General features: G+C 38.7%; 1 protein-coding gene across 1 annotated transcript in view; it reads left to right on the top strand.

Annotated features, from left to right (window-relative positions):
- OSBPL8 (oxysterol binding protein-like 8) overlaps positions 1-25,884 on the top strand; it is a 57,065-nt gene that overhangs the window by 17,355 nt on the left and 13,826 nt on the right. Inside the window, exons 4-9 of the mRNA XM_009704148.1 lie at positions 10,345-10,415; positions 15,000-15,080; positions 15,952-16,053; positions 17,276-17,479; positions 22,093-22,177; positions 23,273-23,444. Of these exons, the coding sequence (XP_009702450.1) occupies positions 10,345-10,415; positions 15,000-15,080; positions 15,952-16,053; positions 17,276-17,479; positions 22,093-22,177; positions 23,273-23,444 (715 nt within the window). The remainder of the gene's footprint in view (positions 1-10,344; positions 10,416-14,999; positions 15,081-15,951; positions 16,054-17,275; positions 17,480-22,092; positions 22,178-23,272; positions 23,445-25,884) is intronic.

The following is a 25,884-nucleotide window of genomic DNA, read 5'->3' as shown; positions in this document are numbered from 1 at the left end:
TTTCAGTCATGTTTTTTTATCTTCATACTGATTTAGGTAGTATGTAAAACAGAGAAACCAGGAAACTTCTTTCTCTACCTTACAGTGGCATATTTAATCTGGTACCTGCTTTCATGAAGTACTTAACTTTTGTTGTGAGGAATCTTATTTTTTCATGTACAGATACACTGGGAACACACCTGATGCATTTAGGCTCGAGTGCAGATACTTTCCTGTTTATGCAGGCTTTTCAGCTATGTCTGACTTCAACCGTTGGACTTGGCTGTGGTTCTACTTGTGAGTATTTTGAAGCGGTATCAACTTCCAAGCTGTGTATGTTAGTGCATTTTCTAAATATATCAATTATTAAGGCACTTGGAACTGATATCAAAAGGATAGAAGGCTTCCTGAGACATTAGTCTGAGATCACCTAATGAATGATACTAATTCTAATTTTATTAACAGGTTGACCTATTCTGTCTGAATTTATTTTTCAGGGAGGGAAGAAGAAGAAGAAAAAGGATTATTTTTGTGTGTGTGTCTAAGATGTGGTGGCTAATGAAGTGCACCTTTCCATTGTCATATACAGAACATGCAAATAAAAGCACTTCCAGCTACTTAAAAGTACCTCTCTGTCCTTTTGGGAATCAAGTTTATTGCAAGGAATTTAAAAGGATTTCTAAGAGCTTTGGGCACTGAGTGTGTGGAGAGCAGAAACCCCTTTAATACTGCAGGCTGATGCTCGAGAGTTTACAAAGAAACTTTAGCTTGTAATCACACCATGAAGAAGAATGCTCATTTTTGTTAAGCGTTACAGATTCCTTTTGATCTAACAGCCTTTCAGTTGTGTGTCAGCTATCTCTCCTGAAAGGGTATGCTGCTTTGAAGTAGTTGAAGCAAATGAGCTGTATTAGCAGGCATAATAAATCACAAGCTGTTGAAAAGTTGGAGAACTAGTGAATTTTTACAGCCAAACGATGTAGTTAACTCTTTTACCACTGCAGATTTAAGTGAAATATGAAGATGACTTGGGGGGGGGAGGGAGGTGAAGGAGGAAGCTTAAATTAGATATTTTTCTTTTCCCCCTCCTTTGCAGTGGTGAGACAGAGTTTTATTTTGGCAAAAGGCAGAGAATCTGCCTCTGCTATATTGCTCTTGAGTTAAAGGAGAAGGTACTTAGAATACCTGGATAACAGCTTCCTTGGTTGGGAGATAGCTTCAGAGAGGGGAAGTGTAACGTTATCCACATTAAAATTTTTAACTTTAGCTACCCAAAGATTTCAGTTTCACTGCTAAATGGAGGAAAGGGCAGAGGAAGGAGAAAGAGGTTTTTAATCTGTTCTCGTTTACAGTTTGGCTAGGTGAACAGTGTCAAGGGACCTGAGAGGGCATGGAGAGAAATAAGAAGAAAACCTTCAGGATTATATGGTTTCCTCAAACCGCATGATATCTAGCCACTTTGAAGTAACGTGAGCAGAAGGTGGCAGAGAAGCCTGTGTTGTGGAAGAACCTGGCAGGGTGGCAGAGCCGTGCTCAGTAGCGGCTCCTGGACCGGCCCAGCAGCTGGAGGCAGATGCAGACAAAGCGGTGCGGGTGGCTGATGGTGAAACCTCCCATTAGGCTGTGTGACCCTGCTGTTCTGCTACAAGGCATGGAAGTGGCCTGATACCAGTGTCAGCAGAGTGTTCTGGGCAGGGTCATTGCCCTGACTCTGAAAAACGAGATAACAGACCCATTAACTGGGCAAGATAGGTCTGTAATGAGAGGATACAGTTCCTTCTGTGTGTAAGGGGAGTTTTTCTACTGCAGCTTTCTCTTGATTTCAATTATAAGAAAGAAAATGCGTATTCTGAAGAGACTTGAACCAAGGTAGTTGGCTCTGTTTTGTAGTTAAGAAGATAGATTTGGAGAAGTGATGTGGACCTGTGTTTATTAACAACAACAACAAAAAGTGGTGGTCTCCCTCTGTGCATTTCCTCCTCATGCCCCACTATTCCACTCCTTAGGTTTTTCAGCTGCTCGTTTTGATTTTTCTGGGACATCTGGACAAGGACTGCTTCAGCTGAGAGAAGGATGAGACAGTAATGGATAAATGGAGACAGGCCTGAATACATGATGTGCTCATCCAGTTTCTCTCCCTCCCTATGCTCAAGTGAATGGAGTTTTTCACTTCTTGTACAAAAGAAGTGAAAGTTATATATCACATACAATGGTTTCTATTGATGGCTCTTACTTATTTTGTTCAGTTACATCTTTTTTTCCTTGGCATGTATTGGGACAATAGTCTGTTAACAGGCATGAAGAAATTCTAGTGATTCGTAGGATCCTGGAAGCGGCTATGTTTCATAATCAGAAAAATTATTTCCAGTGTTTTCTGCATGTGTCTTAGTGTATGTATCTATAGATACTAAGGCACATAACGCCCTGCACAGTTAAAACATTTTGTAGGGTTTATAAAATACCTCAGTCTACTGTATTATCCTTGAACCAGTGTGAACTGAAATTACTGAGCCACAAATACTAAGTACACTTCTTTGCCTGAGCAGCTGGAGTAGACAGTATTATTTGAGGATTAATCAAATTCACACTACCATTGATTTAATTTGTGGGATGCGTTTCACTTTGTAAGAAGAGGAAGCCTCTAGTATGGAGTAAGGGAGAATGCAAGTTCTTATTTTCAAGCCAATTCCTAGTGTTTTATTTTTCTGCTTTCCAGCAAACAGAGTAGGTTTCAAAACGTGTTTTGTCGGAAATAAGGTGTGGTGGGGAAATTGGGATCAGCAGAGAAGGACCAGACAGGAAGGAAATTCCACGTGTGGAAGAGGGTGGCCATGCACACTAGTTGTCGGGGCAAAGAAGCAGCCAATGAGGAGTCGATGAAGGAGGTTAGGGAGAGATTATTTGACTTCTGGTAGCAAGGACAGTTTGGATCAGCTGATTTCTAGTCTTCAAGCACAATTTGCTGGGATTTTTTATGTTGGTTCATTTAAGTATTTTATCACCGCATGAAATATTTGGGGCATTAATAATACAAAACCCTTTTTGTGGAGCTTATTTGGTACAACTGTTCCAGGAGTCAGGCTGGTTTGTGTATTTAAATATAGCAGAGTCTTAGAGAAGAAAAAGCTATCACCTCACCTTTTAAATAAAAACAAGAAATGAGGATGTAGAAGCCACAGCCATCACTTGATGAAAACTAGCTAGGTAAGTGCCTAAACAGGAAAGTTCACCGTGCCTGTGTAACACAAAACATTGGCTCCCTTTTCAGATTCCCGTAGCGTACCACACTATCAAATTGGGAAGCCCACATAGCTCACAAGTTTTGCTTTGTGGAATATAAGTTTGGGACTTGAAAGACTAACAGGAAAAAGAATTGATTTAAGGAATCCTTAAAAACTAAATAATCATAATTTTTGTGTGCTTAGAAAGCAGAGATGAGTAGGAACAAAAGTGGGATGTAAAAAATGGGATGTGGTCTTTTTGTGGAAAAGAGGAGCTGAAGCAAAGCTGTTCTACTTTAATTGTCCTAATGGGTTTGACAAGAGAGGAGTATAGTGTTGCTTGGCTTGCTGCTGATTTGGCAGCCTTTGTCTCCCTTCACTGCATTTTTCATGTGTGCCCTTCGTTTGTGTTTTTTTTTTTTTTTTTTTTTTTTTCCCCTTTGTATCTTACTCATCAGAATGTGAGGCAAAAGGCTGTTACTGCAACACTCTTGTTCCAAGCAGCTAATGCTAACCAGCTTTCACAGAGAGCACAATCCTTACACAAACACCTTAACTCATGAAAGAAGAGGGTCCAGTGCGACGTAGGTTTTCTTCATGTGCTGGGATTTCATCTGTGTTTTCTCCAAGAGCTGATGGCCGAAAGCTTGTCCGGAATGCTTCCTTTGGAGGATATAATGAACTCTCTCCTGCTTTACCAGGTTTGTTTTGATCTTGCATTTCTTAAAACGTACAAGAGAGAATATAACTTCCACCTCAAATTTTTCAACTTCCGTGAAAGTAATGTACTGAGGTGTTGGAAGAAATCGGAAAGAATATTGCTTGTATGCATTTGGATAGCAGCTCTTTGTAGTGGCAAGATTTGCGAGATAGGCAAGCGGGTAAGTTAGCTTACACCGCAGCAAATATCTCTTTAAAAGGCATTTGTGTATTTGGTACTGACTGGAGTGTTTGTTTTGTTTGTTTGGGTTTTTATGACTGAAATTCTGTAATACGGTTTATAAATGCCTGCCTGCCTTGTACTTTTTACTTCCACTCCCCACAACAGACTTGCTTTAAAATAGTAAGGTACAGCAGAAAGTTTTAATTTAGCTATAACTACTGAGGAATCTGCATGCTTGTTATCAGTGGTTTGACATAAAATGACAAGAAAGAATGAGTTAGGGCTGAAAGCATAGCCTTGCTAAACTCCGTAGTGCAAGATTTTTAAGACATTTAACACTAGAAAGGGCTTGAATCTCCTTTTGCTCAGATTTGTTGTTTCCTGAAAGTCAGTACTGGAACACTGAAATGAATTTCTAGAATTTCATTGTCTATAATGTGCACTTTTGATATAGGTACCTGAATTTCAGCAGTTTACTTCAGGAAACTTTGATGCTTGAAAATGTGCTACAAGGTCACCCCTTCCTGAAAGGGAACATTGTAGAAATTGTACATTCTTACCCGAATTACTCTGTATGTGTGATTTGTCTTGTGCATGCGCCCTTAATGCACTTTGTGGCATAGTCCCAGGGGGGTAGAATGCTAGGGGGGTGGTGAAATAAAATAATTTTAGCTTTTTATTATATGCCTTCTGCAGAATGGCTTGCTGAATTTGTAAACCCTGGCTGTGAAGCCATGGAAAAGAGTTGGGGTGCAGAGCACAGAGGAGGTTGCAGGCTGGCGATCGAGGAGCTCTCTGCATCGTTGACCGGTGCTGGCTTGCAGAATCACTGGAGCGGCATGTTCGGCCTTGGGCGAGTGGGCGCAGTTGGGTGGGACACCATGCTCTGTCAAACTTCGTGTTTTACCCTGTAACATTTCCTTTCATTCTGCTTCAGGAAATGATTAGGCTTCTACCAAGAATCTAACATGTGAGTTTTATTCAAGCTGCTCAGGAAATAAAGATCTCAAAGCTTGAAAGCGTTGGAGTTGGCATCTAGACAGATCCTCCGTACCTTTAAAATAAATGCGTATAGTCTGGTAATTACTGAAGCGAAAAGGGATTGGTTTCCTATTCGCTTCCTTCCTTTACAGAATTCTACACTAAAGCTGATTGCTGTCCATAAGTGGACAATAAATGACTTCTTAAAATGCAGAACAAATGGAAAACAGTTTTTAATGAAAAAAATCAAGTGTAAACATATAGCTAAAAAATGTTTTATCTTTTGGAATCTTCCATATAGCTGAAGAATTTAAACAATCTTAGTATGCTGGAAGGTATACTCTTTCAGTTTGGTTTAAGCAAAGCGTAGTTATTGCCTGTCTAAAATATACTCATGTAGAGTTACAGTGAGGACAATCTTTGGCTATTATTGTTTGTTTTATACAATGTTTCCAAAAGAAAACATGACTGTGAGAAAATACGTAAAAGGACTTCGCTTGCTTTTCTGGTTACTTTCGTTTCAAAATCCATGGAGGAATCTTGAATTGGTTACTATGGGATTGTATTCTTAGAACTGGTTTGTCAGCAAGCATTTGAAAATCAGTCAGTTAAAATCAGACTATTGTCTCCTGTGTTAAATTCTTTAAAAAGATTTTTCCTTTTTTTTCCTGCTGTGTTTTATTACATAACACCAGTATTGATATCTCCAACTAAGTATAGCTCATAGTTCTTCCAGAAGCATATAGTTTTTCAGCTGAATTACTCATTCTTCACAACTGCACATGCACACCAGTAATCAAATGAAACTGTTCCTTGCTTTTCATTTGGAATGCAGTAATATTGTTGCTTGGCTTGCAATTTGTGATCTTTTTGTGCATTGCATTGCTTTTTTACTGGTTCTTCTGTTTGTTGGCAAAAAGCCTCCAGTGGACCGTAGTTCTTCCTTTTTGGGTAAAATAGATCTGATATTAAAAAGTAACATGTTTTCTCTGATATATTTTTCTCAGGTATCCTAATTGCAGATGGCATTTGTTGAGAGGTACAAAAGCAGTATTTGAGATGTAAGAGATGTGGTTGGTTTTGGTTTTTCCCTTCCCTCAAGATTAATTGAAGGGACAGATTGTGGGTGTGACTTTAAAGAATGATACCTATGTTATGCTTCAAAATTGAAATCTTTTAACTAAACAGTTTTGTTTTAAAGTGTTCCCTACCACAGACTTTATCCTAAAGATTCTGTAAGGCTAATCTTACAAACTCCTCATTTTTTGTCAAAGACAATGTTTTGGAGGATTTTTTTTTTTTCTTTTGGTAGTGACTGTGTATTCCAGCTCAGTCTCTAAAGAAGCGCTGTTTGATTTTGTTTCATTGACATCTTGTGTGTATAGAGTTCTGGTTGTTCCAGTTGCATCCAGTTGTCAGGCTCTTGCATCTGTCTGAAAGCTCATCATGAGTTTTCACGCAGATTTCCACCTGCAGGTGTTCGAAGGACTTGCCAAGTACTCACAGTAGGAAGGTACTAATGGACAAACGGTTTCCTTGGCCTCTAAGGTCACACCATGAACTGTGGCTGACTGCACTGGAGTTGGGATCAGCTTTCAGAGCCCATGGGGCTTGAGATGTTCAGACAAGGAAGGTCACACTGGGAGAAAGCCTGTTAAGACATAGTGTTGCTCTGAACACAGTCCCTGATATCCAGAACTGCTTTAGAGGCTTCAGTAGTGGAACTTGTGTTTAAAATAAAAATAATTTTTTTTAAAAACCTGCAAATGTCTTAATAGTGGGAGCTCAATCTGCAGCTCTGAAGGTTGATTCAAACAGCACTTGCTCACTGTCTCTCCTAACTCTGAAGGTTGCTTTCAGGATTTTAGGTAGAAAATGATACACAAATTCAAGAGATTTAATAGAGAGGAAGTTACAGAAGGGGACTGCATCTTCAACACCTGAATTTCTACATTGTGAAACGTGAGCTCAGGTTATCTTGTTAAAGAGTTCCTGATTAAATTACAGGATGGGAAACAGCAAGTAAGATAAAACATTAAGCCCGATACCACTGCTGATAAACGCTGAAAAACTTGAAACGTTTTTATTAGACCTGCCTCTAGCCTGTCATACCCTGGCAGTCTCCGCTCCAGACACTGATTCAATGACTTCTTGTGGTGCAATTTTCAGTACCTCTGGGGTGAACAAAACTAGGAAAAAAAGCAGTAACACAAAGCATCATTTAGAGGCACAGCTTTCTTGGCTTTGCGGTTGTCTTTGTCAGAAATTCATCGAGAAATTTGCTCTTCATAACTTGGTAGCAAGAAGGGAGAAAACAGTATTTCTTATTGTTGATTCAGTGAATATAATTGTTCTGTTGTTTTTTTCCACAGCAAAGTGTATATCGTCCTCAACTTGGGCCCATATATAGCTTTTTGTGATGTTTCAGTACAGATTTCACTGCAGGTATTAGTATCAAACTGTTCTTGTTAGAAGAAGTAAGGCTACTTACGGTATTGAGGTCTCTCCATCTTAATGGAGGCTCTCTAGAAAACGCATCCTGACAGTGGGTGAGGCTGTGTCTGGATCAGCACCTGAATTTATTTTTTTTTTTTGACATACTTTGTAGCGCATGGGGAGAAAAGCCACCTATCTGTATTCCAAGTGAGCTTATACCTTCTACAGAGCAGGAGGTTACCAACAGGATGGTGTGGGATGTAAAGCTGACTGGTTGGGTTTCCTCACAGACCAAGATGGAGCAGTGCAAGGTGCTGGATCTGGAGCTCCCCAACTTGGGTTCGCTAGCAAAGCCCTCAGACAGCCCTTGGCTGTGCGTGTCAGTAAGGAAGGGAAGAGTGAGCGGGGCAGTGTGGTGATGGATTGGAGAGCACGCACATCTCTCAGGCTTGAGACACTGGAAGCAAGGAGGTGACATTCACAGAAACGCAACTGAACTTTGGTCTTTGTGTCTCATTCTCTGGGACAGAGTAGTTCTTTCTATTTTTGTTTCTGCTTGGTGATACTGATGAAAAGCTTGTTTATGAAAATAAAAACATGTTTGTTAGATAAGGATGTGTAAAGCCCTTGAAACTGTTGTGCTTTAGAGAGCAAACTGTGAATTACAGCTTCTCTTCTGTAAGAACAACCCTGACTTAGCACTTCCTCGTCGGTTCCCGTCACTAACTCTTCTCTATGTGGCTATAAATCAGTAAGTAAAAACAGGAAAGCTATTAGAAAATGCCTGCATTACATTTTCAGTGGAACTTGGTTCCTAATGAGGGATTTCTTTTGGGTATGGGAATGAGGAGAAGGCCTCATTACTATGGTTCTAGTGTGTGTTTGACTGCCTAAGACAGGCATCAAATCTAGTTCCTTCTCAGTGAACTAAGGCAAGTCTGTCCTCTAAAGCTTGAAGCAACCTTTGTTTTGTTTCAGCACCTGAAGACTGGTGCTGTAGAAAATGTTTTGTATTTGGTGTTGTATACGAAATGTGGCTTCTGGCCTCTGGGTTATGACATGCCATTTGGTTTTTTTTTTCTGGATTCCCTAGTACTGCAAAACTTCTGCCTGTCTAGGTACTTCTTCCCTATGGTCAAATAGTCTTCTGCGTTACAGGTTTTCATTAGCTGAAAAAACCTATCACAGATGCGTTGTAAGAATTTCAAAAGGAACGGTTTAATGAACTGTGCACAGAGGGGCTTCTATGAAGAAGACATGTGAAGGTTTCTTTAAAGGGTTGTAAGGTTTACGTTGTATAAATATAAAATGAAATATCATTGTATTGCTGTATATAATTTTAAAAAATCTGGTCTTCAAAAAAAACCTCTGGGTAACTAAATATAAACAAAAAAAACCCCCAAAAGATTGATTACCAGACTAAAACTAAGAGGAATCTCAGATTTCTCATATAACCTGAAGACCAACCTAATGCCTCTATAACTCAGTGAAACTTCCCAAGATGTGTATTTATGATAGATGAATCAGTTCTGTCTTAGAGTTTCCGGGTATCGTAAATTGTGGAAGGGTGAAGAAACTAATTAAAAAAAATTAAAATCCTACACTGAACAAACTGCTAGAGGGAGTTAATAAAAATTCTTTTAACGCTCAGAGTTTCCACACATACACACACTCCCCTGAAGAATGTGAAATCAAACTGTTCCCGTGATAAATCTTCTCGTTTTAGAGATCCGAGTACCAGTTTCTGTTTTGAAGTTCGGAACATGTTTGAAGGGAAGCTCAGGAGAGCTTTAGGTGTCCGTTTATGCCATTTCTCTGCTGATGTAGTGCCCTCTGGTGAGCTAAAGCTCTCGGGTACCACCCTGAGCCGAGCAGGGCTGCTCAGCTGCGTGGATTATTCCTGAAACTCACGAATGACTTCATATTTATCTACCTTCTATCTGGAGGGCATGCAAATGATGGCATTTTTACTTACTCAGATAAATGCATTGTGCAATTTGTTTTATTCCTGTTTATAAAAGCTTTGTGCTACCACCAACCTCTTCAAAGAAAATGGATCGCTGAGCTGTTTTGTCCCGTAACCAGAGTAGATTATTTTTCCTTAAGAGGATGCTTGGCTCTCAGTATCTGTTCTGTGGCATGGAGCACTAATGCCAGTTGTGACTCCCTTTTCCATTGTCACACATAGACTGGCTACAGCCATTGTCTTACTTTGCTTTTTGGATATTGGGAAGATGAGGCGTTTGTACTGTGAGTCACTCACAAAAGCTAAAAGTGGGATTTTGATGACTGTTTTAATATAAAACCTTGTAGTTATGCTTACGCAGTGTCAAGTTGAAAGTATAATTTCAAGGCTAACGTAAGCAACCTTTTCCATTTTCTTGCAAAAAACTGTCTGGCGATCTTAATCAGTGTTTCAGATTTGCTTTCATGTAGGTGGTACTTAACAATTATTTCTAGCTACAGAAATGAACAAACCAAAAAAGGCTTTATTTAGTATTCTGCTCTGTGCGTGCATGTATGCAGATAAGGGAGAATGAGAAGATAAAAGGACAAAAGTTTGCACACCATATTTACGATTTGTCAGGTTATTGGATCGGGTGCAGCACAATTCAAATACAGTGGACTGTTCTTGCCTCTTAGTGGGTGTTAAATTAGTTTATATTGTAGCAGCTGCTATGTTTTCAACTGATGTGATGTACTGGTATGTATATGTTGTTTGAAAATCCGATTTGCTTGCACTTCTTTATGCTAAACCCAGTTTGCAAATTTATTTCAAAGACAAGCTCATGTACAATGGTAAAATCTTCAAATCATTTGCAACAATACTGTCTTTTCTTTAAGGTTTTGACAAAGGGAAGGATGATGTGTCACAAAGTAAAGAGGATACAGCACATTCTATGTCAAAAAGCAAGGTAAGGAAAGTAGCTTCCTAATCTGGCTTAAAAATGACAATGTGTAAAGGAGTTCTCCATTTTCAATTAAATGCAAATATATTTAACTTTTGTTGTAGATAATCTTGAAGATTACTCTTCAGATTCAGCATAGATAAAGATTAAAGGGAGTTTCTTAATAAAGTTCTCAGGATGACATCACATGAAAATCTACAGTTCAAATTAGTGAAAATGAAATGTGGAGTCTTCTCACTGTCGTCTTGGGGTGGGAAGTTGCCTGACCAAATGTAACAATGGATGGAGGCCAACTCTTGCTACGGAACAGAATTTAAAATCCTTTTAAGCTGTAGGTAAAGATGCTGTTCACTGAGCTGTAGCAAATCTTCTTACAAAAATGTTAAAGCAACTGTAATTGGAAAAAGTTTAGTTTACTGGCTTAAATTACACTTAATTGTGTTTTACTCTGGCAGTCTGCTGTCCTGTCTGTTGCAAGGGCTTCTGTACTTCAGAATTCAAGTGTAAAGGCCCATTTCATTGGGGCAATGAGAGTGCAAAGGAAAGCATACTTGGGAGAATATTGAACTAGATATAATTGCTATGCATGGTTATGCCTTCTGGTAGTCTTGATAATAGAAATGGAAAAGGCAGGAGCAAGGCAAATTCAACATCATCATTGTGTAGTCCCAAAATGGAAAAGGCTCACTGAGATGCAGTGAAAACTGAGAATGTCCAAAGGAGTTGGGAGACGGACGCTGCAGTCACCAAAACCATAGCATCTTGGGATGGCTACGCTTTAAAAAGGAAAAAAACATGAACTACCCAAGCAACAAAAAGACTCTTTATGTAGTGATCCCAGGTCTTTTCTCTCCAGAGCTGTGTTTTGTTCTGATCACAGTTATTTACATGAGTAGTTTGCAATAGCATTCTTATTCAGAATAAAATGTTCTTTTCTGATGGTATTGAAATAGTAGGCACATGATGAGAGGTTTGTGTAAAAAGTCATTGTAGTAGCGTAGAGAAAAATATACCATAGCTATTTTTTCCTTTCCTAAATCCTTTTAAATTTGTAGGTTACAGCTGTAGAAGCTGTCAGTTTTAGGGCATCGTAGAGGCCGCTCTGATGCAACCTTCTTTATTTGGTGGCCTATTGTAACTCTTGAAGTACGTGAACACTTTGGTCAGCACAAATGCCTGGCATTCGAATGCACTGAATTTTTATCTAGTGATTTTTATGTATTTAGAATGTGGAATTCCAGAAAAAAAAATATTTTCAATTGAGTGTTTCATAAAACAGGTGTCTCTTTTTCTTCAAGACATTAAAGGTTAAAGAGAAGAGAGAAAGACTGCATTTTGCAGAGAAGAAAGTTGTGTATGGTTTGATCACTGAATGGAGTAGCTAAGTTCACTCATTTTTCTTATTTAGGCATTGCTACAGGATAGAATTTAAAGGCTTTAAATTACCCACCTGTGTACTTTTCTATTTTCTGCTAGGATGTCCACTGTTTTTTATAGAGGCAGATGTGGTAACAGACACTTAAACAGATTGTGTCAGGGTGTTGTGCTGCTCTATAGGGGCAGGCGAGGGCCTGAGCTTGACCACAGCTGGGTTCCAAGGGAGACGGGGCAGATGCCTGCTTCTCGCCGCTTTCGCACGCAGCTATTTCCATAGTGCTCGGCTGCAAGGTTGGCACTGCAGTCTGTCAGAGCTGGCCTCGGGCACAGCCACCTGCATCCCAAGGAGACAGAAGTCTTGACACAAATTTTTCTGTGATATTTCGTGTGTCAGAGCCTGAAAGAGAAACGTTAAAAAGATACCGAAGGAAATCAAAGTGACTTAAAGATCATAGTAGCATTTCGCTGCTTAAATGGTGTCAGAATTGCACTGAAGTGGGCAGGTTAGTTTCTGCAGCTCATGCTGCAGTTTCATGGTGTGTAGCCAAGCATTTCAAACTGTTGGTGTCTTACATCTGACTCGGAATCACAAAACTTTGCATCTTTCAGCTTTACCGCATCCTGGAGCCTCACTTGTCAGGGAGATCAAGGCAACATACTTTACCACCCAGCTTCTTTCTCATCAAAATACTTATGTTGGTCCAGAAACCTCTGAATCATTTTTTCTTGGAAATCAAGTTAATACTGTCTCTTTTAACTTTAATTTATTTCAGACTCTATTAATCATTTATCTTTGACTATCCAGTTTGTTTTTTCTCTTCCTTATATTTATTTTTCTTGGTTCCAGTCTTTCAAGGATCTTAAGTCTTTGTGTTATTCAAGGATCTTAAGTCTTTGTGTTATTTGCCATTACTTTTGTTTGTGTCTTTCTACTACCAAAGATGAGACCAATATTCCTACTACTCCTAATACATATTTTTCTTCATCTGTATTTTTGCAATTACTGCATGTGGGGCTTGGTAACAGTATATATAATCCACAAATAAACTTCAGGCTAACAGAAGATGGTAACTGTCTGTCACAGCTGTGGAGGTGAAGTAGCAGCCCTTCTTTCTAAGTAAGGATGGAAAAGCAGTGATGACATTTGCCCAGATCACTGAACTTGCCCAGGTACTGAAATTGCTGGGAGTTGCAGTAGGTTCTCCTAAAATGTTTTCTTTTAAATTTTGATTCCATCCACTTTGTGTGGAGGTAACACTGAGAAAGTTACTAACTTAAAAATACATGAATCACTGATCTGTCTCATAATCTGTTGAACAGGTAAATATGGACCTTTACTCAGCATCATATTAGTGAGCTTTAAAACTGAGATACTGAGAAAACGAGGTTTTGTAGCCTGTGATACTTACTGGTTTGGGACTTTTATATGCATGACCTTTAGATTGCATTAGCTTTCTGTTAGTGAGCAACTAGAATATTTATGAATGTTTTACTTAAGTTGCTCCATTATAGCTTGCATAACGAGTTCATTACCTCTTCTTATGTGACAGTGATAAGCATTTTCCCCCTCTTCTGTTATTACATTTAAAGTACTGTATTTCCTTTAACTTCTAGACAGAGGAATTAAATTTCAAGTTGCATGCTTGTCTTAAAGCTAAATTTTGAGTGTTAAGAATTTATGTTAAATACAGAATCAAGAGGTTTTCTTTGTTTTTCCAAGATGTATATGGAAGTTAGAGAACACTTATCGTTGAAATGATTTTGAGCTAAAATTACTTTTTGCCAGTTACTGCACATATCTTTTTGACACTAGCTGTCTAAGTAGACTCCTGTAAAGTCTTAGTTCTGAATTAAAGGCATCAAAGTAGGATCAAAGTTAAATGCCTTTGTTCCTCTTGTAAATCTTTAATTTTTATTTCTTTGGTTTGAGCAACTTGTGTGTTAAGAAAAAGTCTTCAAGTGCACTGTTTTTATTATTGCAGTAAGTTTTCTCAAAACTTGCCTATTTTTTGACTGTAATTTTATAGTATTCCAAAATAGAAATTCTATGAATAGACTTTGCATTATAGTATGAGATTTGAAATGACTAGTCAGAAATGTTGAACAGCTTGAGAAGCAGTTTTCATAAACTGTCCTTGAATTTACAACATTCAGAAGGTTACATTGATATTTTTTTTTCTTTCTTTTTTTTGACTAGGCAGGAACTTTGGGTCCATCAGGCTTGTATTTCAGTGCACAAAGAAATGCAATTCTTTGTAATTTATCTGAAGTTTATATATAGTACATACCTGCTCAGTGTTCTCTGACTTGCAGTAGGAATGACATGACAACTCTTTGATAGACTTTTTTTTAATTTTTTTTTTTAAGAGCTTAGTATCCCAAAGTGAATATTTGGTGGCTCTAGTTCCCTTTCAATTAGTAAGCAACAGATGCAAGGGAATAAACTTTGAACCTTGCAAGATGTGGGGAGAGGCAGGAGGGAGAAATCATGTGTTGCTGAGGCAGTATATTGTCCTGCCATGGGCAAGGACTTGGGTTTCATGAACAAACCTGAGCCTCATTTGCCTCTCTATCACCACTGTGAGCTTCTCGAAGATGACTTGCAAAATAATCAGAGCGTGGGATTAGGGAGGAAGGAACAGAACGAGTGCCATTAGTGGTCAGTTGTACCCTGATAATTTATAGAGCACTGAATCCTAGACTGAAGAGGCTGTATTTTCCTTCATGGGTCACGGGGTAAGTGCCTCTATAGCAATCCATTTGGAGGAGCTCAAGTTATGAATGAAGACGTTGGGATTTGTATGTCATGGGAACGACTCCTGTGTTTAAACACTAGGATTCTCCTAAAACCTTCTCTGTCTGCTAAAATAATGCCTGACTAGCCAAGACTGCGACATATCAAGTAACAGGCTACATGGGCTAAATATTCACTGTATATAGTTCAGCTTCTTCTGAAGGAATCTCAGACTTCTTTCCCATAAAACCCTTATTAAAAAAGACTCCATAAACAGATGGTGAACAACTCATGTTACAAGTTGTGGTTTGTTTTTGTTTTCCCTTTTTTTTGTGGGAGAAACAGTAGAGAATTGAGTGGGAACAGAAACCTTACAAACATATCTATGCACTTCAAACCCTTTCTAAAGTGCCTGCAACAGTAATATATCCTTGTATCTATCATTGTCATTTATTTATTATGTGTTTTGTGAATTTCAGTCTGAATCCAAGCTTTTCAATGGCTCTGAGAAGGACATCTCTTTGTCTTCAAGCAAACTTACAAAAAAAGAATCTCTCAAGGTGAATTAATTTCCAAGTAACTCCTCATGGACTATAAATGTATTCACATAATTTTAGTGTATTCTCTAACGAGAAGACAATAATGCCAAGTAGTGATGAGACCTGTGGAATATTTAAGTATTGTGAAAAGTTGTGGTGTTGACTCTCTTTAAATCTTACTGTAATGTTACTTGAGTATGAGCTTCTATAATGTAGTCTGTAAGATGGCACAGAATTATAGAGTAACTCAGAAGATTATAGGATAACTCAGGTTGGCAGGGACCTCAGGATATCTACATGCAATGAAATGAACTGAATAACCAAAGTTACAGTTTGCATATGGTACCTATGGTTTTTCTACTGCATTCTTCCCCCTGTGTTGTAACAAGACCAAACTCCGCTGTTTGGTGGATACCATGTCATATGGTCATAAAATTATTTGCCTCTAAAAGAGGGAGATAGATTGCTGCACATTTCTACTGGGGAGGGAAAGTAATTGGTGGGTAAAGACTGCTGATCAGATAATGTACCTGTAAATCTGAATCTAGCTGAAATTCGGTTTTGTACTTTACTCCAGAAAAGGAAGGGGGGAGAGAGTTTGGTTGGTTGGTTTTCCCCCTGTGATTCTAACAGGAGTTTCAAAGTCCTCAGTCTTATAAGGAAATTGCAGCAGAATCTGAAATTCATTACGTTGTAACTGCTTTTGAAACAGAGCATGAAATAGTTATTCACACCTTGAAGTCAAGTACTGTGTTTTAAAGTTGCTTCTCTGTATCTATTGCAAATTGAATTTAGCAGGTTTTTCCTGAGCTTGTATTATAGATGTCTTTTTGTTCTTTGATTACTGCCTCATGGCTGTGGCATTGTAAATATTTTTTGTTATTATTTACAGGTTCAAAAGAAAAATTACAGAGAAGAAAAGAAGAGAGCTACAAAAGAATTGCTTAGCACTATCACAGACCCATCAGTTATTGTTATGGCTGACTGGTTGAAGGTCAGAATCCAAGTGTGAAACCTGAGTTGAAGAAGTAGCAGCTACTTGCTGCTTTCTGACCAGAATAGAAAAGGCTCAATCTTTTACTTGCTGTTAATGTTTTTCTACAAGCACAGCAGCCACTAATTGCATCCCAGGGTCTCTGTGCTCAAATCCTAGTGGAATAATAGAGGAACCTAGGTCCTGCTTACTGCAGTCACCATAGTCACATGCATCTTGTGTGTATAGCCATTAACTTCAGATGAGTTGGCTTTAGGATTCTTACTTTGTCCTTTTTATTTTATGCCTTGAATTGAGGCTCCGTTATGTCCGTAACAATAATGAAATGGTTAGGCATATTAGATATTTGAATAGATTTGTCTATTTCTGGTAATTTTCCTTTCCGTGCTTAAGAACTTACTGTCCTCTGATCCTGGTACAATAGGTTGGGAATTAATTTCTCAAAGATAGCAGTCAGTGTCATCAACAGTAGTGCAGTTTATATATTTGTATATAATTCCTTAAATTTGTAAATGTATTCCTCGGAAATTGTACAAGAAAAAAGATCTGTTACCCATTTTATAGTTAGCTCCTAACAATAGCTCATCTGGAAAAAGTTTCTCCAGGTTTTGCAAAAATCAATGTAAACAGGCTAAAACATGACTCAGAGGTCAAGTTGGCATTCAGTCCTACAGACACAGAAGTAATTAAAATCCAGAGTTGATAGAATTGATGCAAGCACTCTAGTCAGATGTGCAAATTCAGGGACTTGAAAGGCTCTTGTATTTCACATATGGGTTGAAGCTAACGGCTGTTATAAGAGGTTTTATCTAAGAATTCAAATGTATCTGAGTTATTTTGTGAATATCCTGTTTTTCATATCAGATGTCTGCCCTGTTTCTAGAGGAGGTCTGTTTCCAAAAATTATCCTGACTTCATGCTAGTGATAAAATATATTCCAGATAGGAAAATTCATGAAGGTTTCAGATGAATTGTCACTTCCCATATCTGCATGTGTGTATACCCATTTGTAGAATAAGTATTCCTCAAGAAAGGATAGACGAGTGACCATTGAAATTGTACCTTCGTTATTGTCTTTGATAAAACTAGATAAACTTTTGATAGACCTGATAAACTTTGCTTGAAATAAAAACTAACAAATAATTTCAGTTTTCATTTTGTTAAGGGGGATGGTTTTGGTAATGGCTTCACTGAGATATAACTGTAACTATTTATCTTCTAGATTCGTGGTACCTTGAAAAGCTGGACCAAACTGTGGTGTGTACTGAAACCAGGAGTGTTGCTTGTTTACAAAACCCCAAAAAATGGCCAGTGGGTAGGAACAGTGCTCCTGAATGCTTGTGAACTCATTGAGAGGCCTTCTAAAAAAGATGGCTTTTGTTTCAAACTCTTTCATCCTTTGGAGCAGTCCATATGGGCTATAAAGGTTAGTGGTAGCATATATGGTTCTTAACAGATGACTAGCATTAGCCAGCTATAAGTAAAGATAACCTTAATGGAAAGCTGAACTGCATTTTCTGTTATAACTTTAACGGTTTGTTTATTCTGAATATAAGCCTTCAACATCTAGGCCTCTTCATCACAAAAAGTATTTGATTTATGCTGCTCTATATACTTAAATAGCTTCAGAAGTGTGGTGTGCAGAGGGATGCCATTAAAGAGGTTAATGCCATCAGTAGCAATCATGTAAGTGAAAGGAATGAGTGTATAACATTGTATTTTACACCAATCAAATCTGAGTAATTAAGAAGGGAAGTGATTTGCCAAAATGAAAGAGTTGAGATGTGTTATAAACATTTCTTGGTTTCCAACCCTATGTTCATGTAATAAAATGTCAGCCTAGTTCAATTTCTTGTAAGAGCAGAAAATCAAAATGACCTCCTTGTGCAATAATGATTTAGATTGCAACTTGTTAGCCAATTGTGTTCCTTTTTGGCTACAATTTTTGGAAGATCAGTGTTTTCCTTCAGTTCTCATGTCTGTTTGCTTTGTCATACATGACATAATATTGTGAGCAGCTCTTATCTCTAAGTGTTGAAAAGCACAGTGTGTTCTGCACAGCAAAGGTTTATTCCAATTTCTTGTAAGAATCTTTAATGTTTACTATTACTCATTGTTTATACTCTAGTAAAAAAACTATTGTAGTCTTTGTTTTGTGTTTGCATATGGAGAGGAGATGCGGAAGCACAGCACAAGTGAACATGTTTACCTACTGAAATGAGATCTTGCTTTAGATAAAATTACTGTACAATATTAGGACCCTTATCATAATAAATTAATTACACCCTGTGCAACGTACATCCTAAAATAGCTACTAATTGTGAGATTGTATCTTCTGAATCTTAAATTGATATAGATGTACTGTCACATAGTAGAATATGTTGCATTGATTTTTGTCTTCCTTATCTCAGACTGGGAATTCAGTCAGCTAGTATAATTCCTGATATTTGTTTGTGGTCTTTCTGAATTGTTATCGTTATTGCTGGTATCTAAATTTACCAAACTTAGATCAAATATTTTGTAGTTGCTTTTGAATGATTTTATTTTAATATTACTTAGGAGGACTTTTCACTAATTAGTGGTGATCTCGCATTTGCAGAACACAAACTTCATATCCTTTTTCAAAACTATAGGGTTTGGCATTAATGTGCTTTAATTGTTTATGATCTTGTATACATACATTGCAAAGTGGTGGCCTTTCTGCAGAAGATCACAAATCAGTCTTATATTTCTTTATTGCTTGGCAATGAGAAATGGATTTGTTTGTTTTTTTAAATAGATATTTAGAATTTAGAGGACAAGCCCCACCAGATTTTTACTTTTTTAAGGTAGGTCAAATTTTGAACCTGAACAAGTTGATATTGTCCATTCTAAATGTGCTGAGAGCTGGAGTGGCGTTTGTTCATTTTGGTATGGCTATTTGCAGTTGAGAATTACTGGATTTAATTAGATGAAAGACCTTGAAGTTTGAAACTTTTTTCTGTCTTGTTTACCTAGTCAATTATAATGTCCTAGTTACAGATCTATTATCATGAGGCAAACTTTCATAAGCATAATAGCAATTGACTGATTTATAGAGTAGATTTACCAGAACGAGCCTGAAGTCTAAGGCAAAATGAGCCTTGTTTGCAGTCAGTGCAGGAAGATGACATTGCAAGAAACATTTACACAGGTATAAGTACTGCAGGAGGTTTTCTCACTTGAGCACACTTCCCATAGTGTGTCCTTCTGGCAGACTGCAAATTCTCTTCTGCAGTAGTTTGTGGCCAGTCACTTCACATGCTCCCTTAAGCCTGTTGCTGTGGTCTTTGATGTTCCTCCTGCACTCTTGAGGTAGCTGATGCACTGTGCCTTGTTTTGTCTTCCTCGTGTGCCTGGTCCTGATGCCATTTTGGTTTTCTAAAACTAATAACTAGAAAAGTTACTACAAATAATTTTTCATGAGTAAATTTAGTCAAGTGTGACTGCTTATCAGGTTTTATTGCTTTCTCTGAATGTTCGTGGCATTTGAGTTTTATTGGCATGAATATTCTGTAGGAAGTAAACTTCAAAGTTTTTTTTAATCTAGTGGAATTTTTAACTTGTCCATTACCTTATATTGCAGTAGTTTTACCGTCATTCTGTCAGGAACAGAGACAGTTCAAATAAAGTCACCTAGCAAATGGAAACTAATGTCGCTCTTGTACAGAACACTAACATACTGAAAATTGATTTTGAAACCGTAATGAATGGTATCAAAGAAAAATGTCCAGTGTTTTTGGAACAGTAATCAGTTAGAGGAAATCAAGATCCATGAGCGGTTATTCCAAAATAAGTCAATCTACTTAAATGTTCACTGCAAATTATTTATCCGGTTTTAATCAATGTATTGTCAAAGCATCTAGGGGAGTATAGCTTTCTTGCATTAAAAAAACCCCCACAAACCAGACACCAAAACTACACTTTATCTCTAAATTATAGTTGTTTGATACAGAGTAAGTAGCGTACCCTGCATGCCCACAGTATAACCCTAAAGGGGAGATCTCACAGGCAGAGGTCTGCCCTTAGTCCATGACCTGAGAGTTTGGAGGATGTGCGATGGCCGAGGCCTTTGCTGGGCGATGGTGCAGCCGTGGCGCCGCGGTCCCCTCTGTGCATCGCCCCAGCTCCTCTCCCACCCCTGCCTGGCAGTGCACTGTGCCAAGGGGCTCTCCCCACCCCAGGGGCCCAGTGGGAGTGAGACCCTTCCCTGCCTGCCCTCCCGCCCTTGGGGGGTGCTCATGCATGGGGTTGTCCCTCCTGGGTCTTGTTACCCACTAACTCCCAGTCCCTGTGTTGCCGCTTCACCAAAGACTTTTCGTAGGTGCGCCTTTCCACTTGCTCAGAGGGGGACTGAGGTGTGGAATCTTGTTTCTAACACCCGAGTTGCCGTTACTCCGTACTGACTGTTGGGGAGTTTCTGAACATCATTTACACCAGCACTAGCTTGTCTGTACCCGTATTTAAGTGCCACCAAGACTCCTTTTTACTTGCCTCTCACCCTCAGAAACGTTCTGGCTGTTCCATTTGCTTGCTTCTAAAATATCTGCCTTTATCTGCTTTTGCTCAAAACTTCTGCTGGCTTTCCAATTCCCTCTTCTAGGCCTTGTGCTGGCTTTTTGTTAGGCTTCTCTGGGGGAAATCAGTCAAGACCAAAATGTGTTAACTTATCAGTTAGGCAGGCTTAACCCAGCTTTCAACGACAGCTTCAAGTATGTTTAATACAGCCCTCTTTGCCTATCAGTTGTCTTAAAGTTACCATAGGTAGACTTTTTTTGAAGGGTCTTTAAAATGGTTATTTAGCATTTTATTCCAAAATGAAGCTTGACAGAAATGCAAAGGTCTTTTGGATTATTTTTTTTTTTTTTAATTTGGAATGTGAAGAACTTCATAGTGAAAAATAAACTTTGGCATTTGACATCCTCTGTATGTCTTTTGGTTGAACAGGATGTCATGGTGTCCTGCTGATATCCTTTATAGAGAGACTTAAGCATCTAAATGTCTTTTAGGGACTCGGGTATCATCTTGTTTTTTTCTTATTTAAATGCCAAGCCTGCAGTTAGGCACCTAAATATTTTGTGGAATTGACTACTGGATAGGGAGAAAGGTTGAAGGGGAGGAGGAAGGGAGAAGATGAGTGGGTTTCTATAGCAATACATAGTGTTTGGGTGGGAGGAGTTATTTCCATTTTATTTAAATATCAATTAACTCTTCTGTCTTCTGAAGACAGATAAAAATCGTGCAGTTCTGGAGCACAGGATGCTGCTGAGACACCAAACACATTGTCACGTAAAATAAGCATGAAGTGGATCGCTGAAGAAGGCATCCTATTCTTTGCAAGTGTTTGGCTTGCCCTTGTGTCTTTCTGTGCTCTGAACTGTAGCATCCTTGTAGGAATTGAGAGGAACATTTGCTGTCATCAAGAACGAATGGGTCTGGAGAGGGAAGAGCCAGTTGCTGTATGAATGTGGGGTCTTCTACTGGGCAGCATTTGTTCTAAATCAGCTCTCTTAAAGCACCCCACAGAAATGTTTTGTATTGCTTGCTTTCAGTCATACCTCCTCAGCTGAAATAGTGAGCTGAAGAGGAATAGCTTGTCCCTTGTGATCTCTCTACATCCATCTGCAGGAATCCCTAGACAGTGAGGGTGTGTCCGCCAGGGCATTCCTTTTGATGCTTTTGTCATCTTGCTATAAGTAGCATCAGCAGAGCATTTCCAAGTTACTATGCCAAGTCTGATTTACAAAAAAAAACCCAAACCAACAGCAACAAAAATTATTTGAATCCCAAAGACCGTTCTTTTTTAAGTGGGGTTGAATTGGAAGCTATACTTAGAATGAAGTCTTTGAAGAAGAAATCCAGTAAAAGAGGGCTGTCCATCTTTACATTCATGTCTTCATTAGATGTTGCTGAGTGACAGTAAATAGCCCTGCAGTGTGTCAGCTTGTTATTGCATTGAATGATAAACTGTAAAACTGAATTAAAATACCTGATGCTGTTGCTTGTTTTGTGTATTTCAAGGGTCCCAAAGGTGAAGCAGTTGGTTCTATAACTCAGCCGTTGCCCAGCAGTTATTTGATCATCCGAGCTGCTTCAGAATCAGATGGTAAATAGATATTTCAGTGTTTTTCTGCAGTGATAGCAGCTAGTTATTAGAAAGAGAAGGCTTCGGTTGTCTTACCATGTGTATTATGGCACTGTGATTGCCATTTAATCATTGTTAAGGCTCTCCTTTAACTTAGTGCATTCAATTGATTTGGTACTAATAGTTTTTCATGGTTATTAAAGGAAAATTTTGACCTGAAGAAACTGTCACTGAATTCCTTGCAGTTGCCTTGCCTTGGCTGGATAGAGGAGGGGGAAGGGGTTATTTCAGATTTGACTGTATTTATGTATGTCTAAGTACTCAAGGTACTGCCTTTCTAAAGTGCTAATGTGGACATACTATCTAATGAAAGCATCTGTGTATTATGAAGTGCAGCAGTTGCACAGAGTTTTTGTAACACCCTTCATCACGGGGAAGGTGGTGGTCGATATCAGTGCAACCATCTTCAAAGGGTACAGTGTGGAAACAAAATTTAAGGCTGTGTAACCTTGCAGGCAGCTGCTTTCATTCTACTGGTTAATTACGCATAACCGTGCAGACTTTCAAAATAGGACTCTTATTTGCCTTCTGTATTGAAAAATGGATTAGATATATGGAAATGAAGAAATAAGGAGTGAAAAGAATGAACAAATTTGTTTACTTACTTTTTGCCAAAAAGATTTAGAATATCGGCTATTTTATACTGAAATGGCATTTATATGCTATCATTATAGCTCCTTTTCCACATTGTTATTGTATTACATGAGCAAATTTTGCCAATGCCCTGCAGGCACCTTTGGAGGAATTTAACAGTCAGGGCCTGGGTGGAACCATACTTTCATTAAGGAAGAAAGACTGGAATATGCTCTGACAGAATCATGATTTACCTTGCTTGTCCTACCCTGAAGCATCCTTTGTGCCAGAGTTGGGTAGTTGCGAGTTGTTTTTATGTCCCCACCAGATTATAAAATCCAGTGCATGTAACATGAAACAACTCCAAAGTGTGTCTTCAAGGGCAATGTAAGCAGACCCAAAAGTATTGTGACATTAGGAAATGGAAGTTGTATAGCTCAGTTAAATCCTTAATTTTTAGTCTAATAATAAATTTGTCTTTAGGCAGGTGTTGGATGGATGCTTTGGAGCTAGCACTGAAATGTTCAAGTCTGCTTAAACGTACAATGATTAGAGAAGGTAAAGAACACGATTTGAACTCTTCAGCAGACAGTACTCATGTCTCTCTCTATGGTCTGCTTCGTGCTAACAACTTGCACAGTGGAGAAAACTTACCGTAAGTGAATTAATTGCTAAACCTGATTGTCCTTTTGGCAGAACCTTGTAGTCGTAACTTCTCCACAGGGAGAATTTCTTTCTGTGGTTGCAATTCTTTTTGCTCATGAATTCTCTTCATATGCCTTATTTGCACTGTGTTTTATGTTGTATGTGGATAAAACAAAAAAAAAGCTTTTTTTCAAGCAAAGTGGATACAGAGGAAAGTTTGATCCAAGGAACTCAAAATTGAGTATCACATCAGTAAGTTTAAGTACTCAGTTAAACTGTTAAAGTTTAATTTTTTTGTATCTTGGAGCTGGTCTCTCTCGTTAGCTTCACCTGAAAATAAGAAGTTTAATACATGTGACAAAATTTGTTAGATGTGAATATAAGTTGCTGTTCTTTGGTTAAAGAAATGAATAATCCTATCATTACTTAAATGGTTTCGGCATGTCTCAGCTTTGAATCATCAGGTGGATGAATAATGATTCAGTCACCCTATTATTATATTAAATTAAATGGACAAAACTTGAGATTACCTGGTATCACCTGGTATCTAATGTCTGAGTGCCCTTGAATAATGTCCTATTTATTTCAAGAAATACTTTCAGCCAGATTTTTTGGGAGCATAAGCTTCTGTGGAAATGTATTCTTAAACAAGCATGGTGATTGAATGGTGTTTTCAAACACTTCAATTGTGGTACCAAAGTGCATTAGAAAATATAAAAGATTTAGTCCTTTATTTTAAATAATTGGGTCTGAAGTTTGTGCTATGCACAGTTTCTCTCAGTAATCTTCCACCAATTCAATGTACTTTCAGGTGGACGTAAATTTATTTCAAATAATCCCTCCCACCCATGAAAATTTAGCTGCCCATCTGTCTTTTCTGGGTGGGCAGGAATTTTGTACTACTGTTACAAAATACACTCCTGCATTTGAGACAGAAGACCTGAACTGGGAGAAATGCGATGCTTTCTGGCATAGATAGTCTGAGAAAAGCACAGAAAAGGCAAATTAGTGCCCCTGGCCCAGATTCAAGGCCCCACCCAGATAACCAGGCAGGCTCAGCTACAGTTTTGCTCCTTCTGTTATATCATGGAAACAGTAAAACTGCTGTGTACAATTCAGTTGGAGATCTGTACTCATGAATAGTAGTTTAATATCAGCAGCTGGCCCAGATTACAATCACAGCAATTAGATACAACTGTTAAGTCTAATTAAGACTAATGGTTTAATTAAATAGATCTTTGGATATAGCATATTCTAAAAGTATTCAGTGTGCTTAACCATCTAAGCAACAAAACCTGCAGGCCTAGTTTTAATGTGGTTGGTAGGAGAGGGAGAAGAAGGGTGAAAGCAATTTTAGCTTCAACTAAGAGCTGACTTTTTTAAGTAGATTAATAGCAAGAGGAGGTCCAAGGAAAACATTGGACTGATACTTGTTGAAGATGGTCACCTGAAAAATAGGGATGAAGAAAAAGTGGAGACATTCAACCCCCCCCCCCCCCCCTCAGTCTTTAATATCTTTAATAATACTGGTAGATCTTGGGCTGCATCGTCCTCTTGAGTTGGAGGACCACGAGTGTGGGAGCAGTGGCTTTCCATTTGTGGACACAGAAATTGTAAGAGACCAGTTGTATCAGCTGTAAACGTTCATAAGTCCATGGGGTCTGGTGGGATTCATCCAGGGTACTGAAGGAGCTAGTGGATGTTACAGCAGGACCCCTCTTGATCATCTACCACAGATCTTGGGAGTCTGGGGAGGTGCCTCCTGACTGGAAGCTAGCCAGCATTATTCCACTTTACAAGGATGTGAGGGAAGGCCCAGGAAACTTACAGACCTGTTAGTCTGACCTTAACACCTGGAAAAATTATGGAGAAGATCATTCTGGGTACTACTGAAAGACAGTTAAAGAATAATGCAATCATTGAGCACAGTCAACATGGGTTCACAAAGGCAAAGTCCTATTTCACTAATTTGATATCCTTCTATGATAAAGTCACCTGCCTAGTGGATGAAGCGAAGGTGGTGGATGTGGTTTTTCTTGATATTTAGTAAGGCTTTTGATGCTGTCCCTCACAGCATCCTTCTGGAGAAGTTGTCCAACTGTGGGATGAACGGACTCACAATGCGCTGGGTGAAGAACTGACTGAAGGGCAGAGCTCAAAGGGTTGTGGTGAATGGGGCTACATCTCACTGGGGACCGGCCATCAGCAGTGTTCCTCAGGGCTCAATCCTAGGCCCTATTCTGTTCAATATTTTTATCAATGACCTGGATGCAGAAGTTGAATGCACCATTAGCAAGTCTGCTGCTGATACCAAACTGGGAAGTGCTGTTGACTGTCTCAGGGGACAGGGGGCCTTGTAGAGGGATCTAGATAGACTGGAGTATTGGGCAATCATCAATGGCATGAAATTTAACAAGAATAAATGCCAGCTTCTGCAATTGCTTTCGCGC

The sequence above is a fragment of the Cariama cristata genome, unplaced genomic scaffold (genome assembly GCF_000690535.1).
Source record: "Cariama cristata isolate BGI_N322 unplaced genomic scaffold, ASM69053v1 scaffold1140, whole genome shotgun sequence".
In the NCBI taxonomy this organism is placed as follows: Eukaryota; Metazoa; Chordata; class Aves; order Cariamiformes; family Cariamidae; genus Cariama; species Cariama cristata.
The sequence above is the reverse complement of the archived record's forward strand: the minus strand, read 5'-3'. Positions and strand labels throughout refer to the sequence as shown.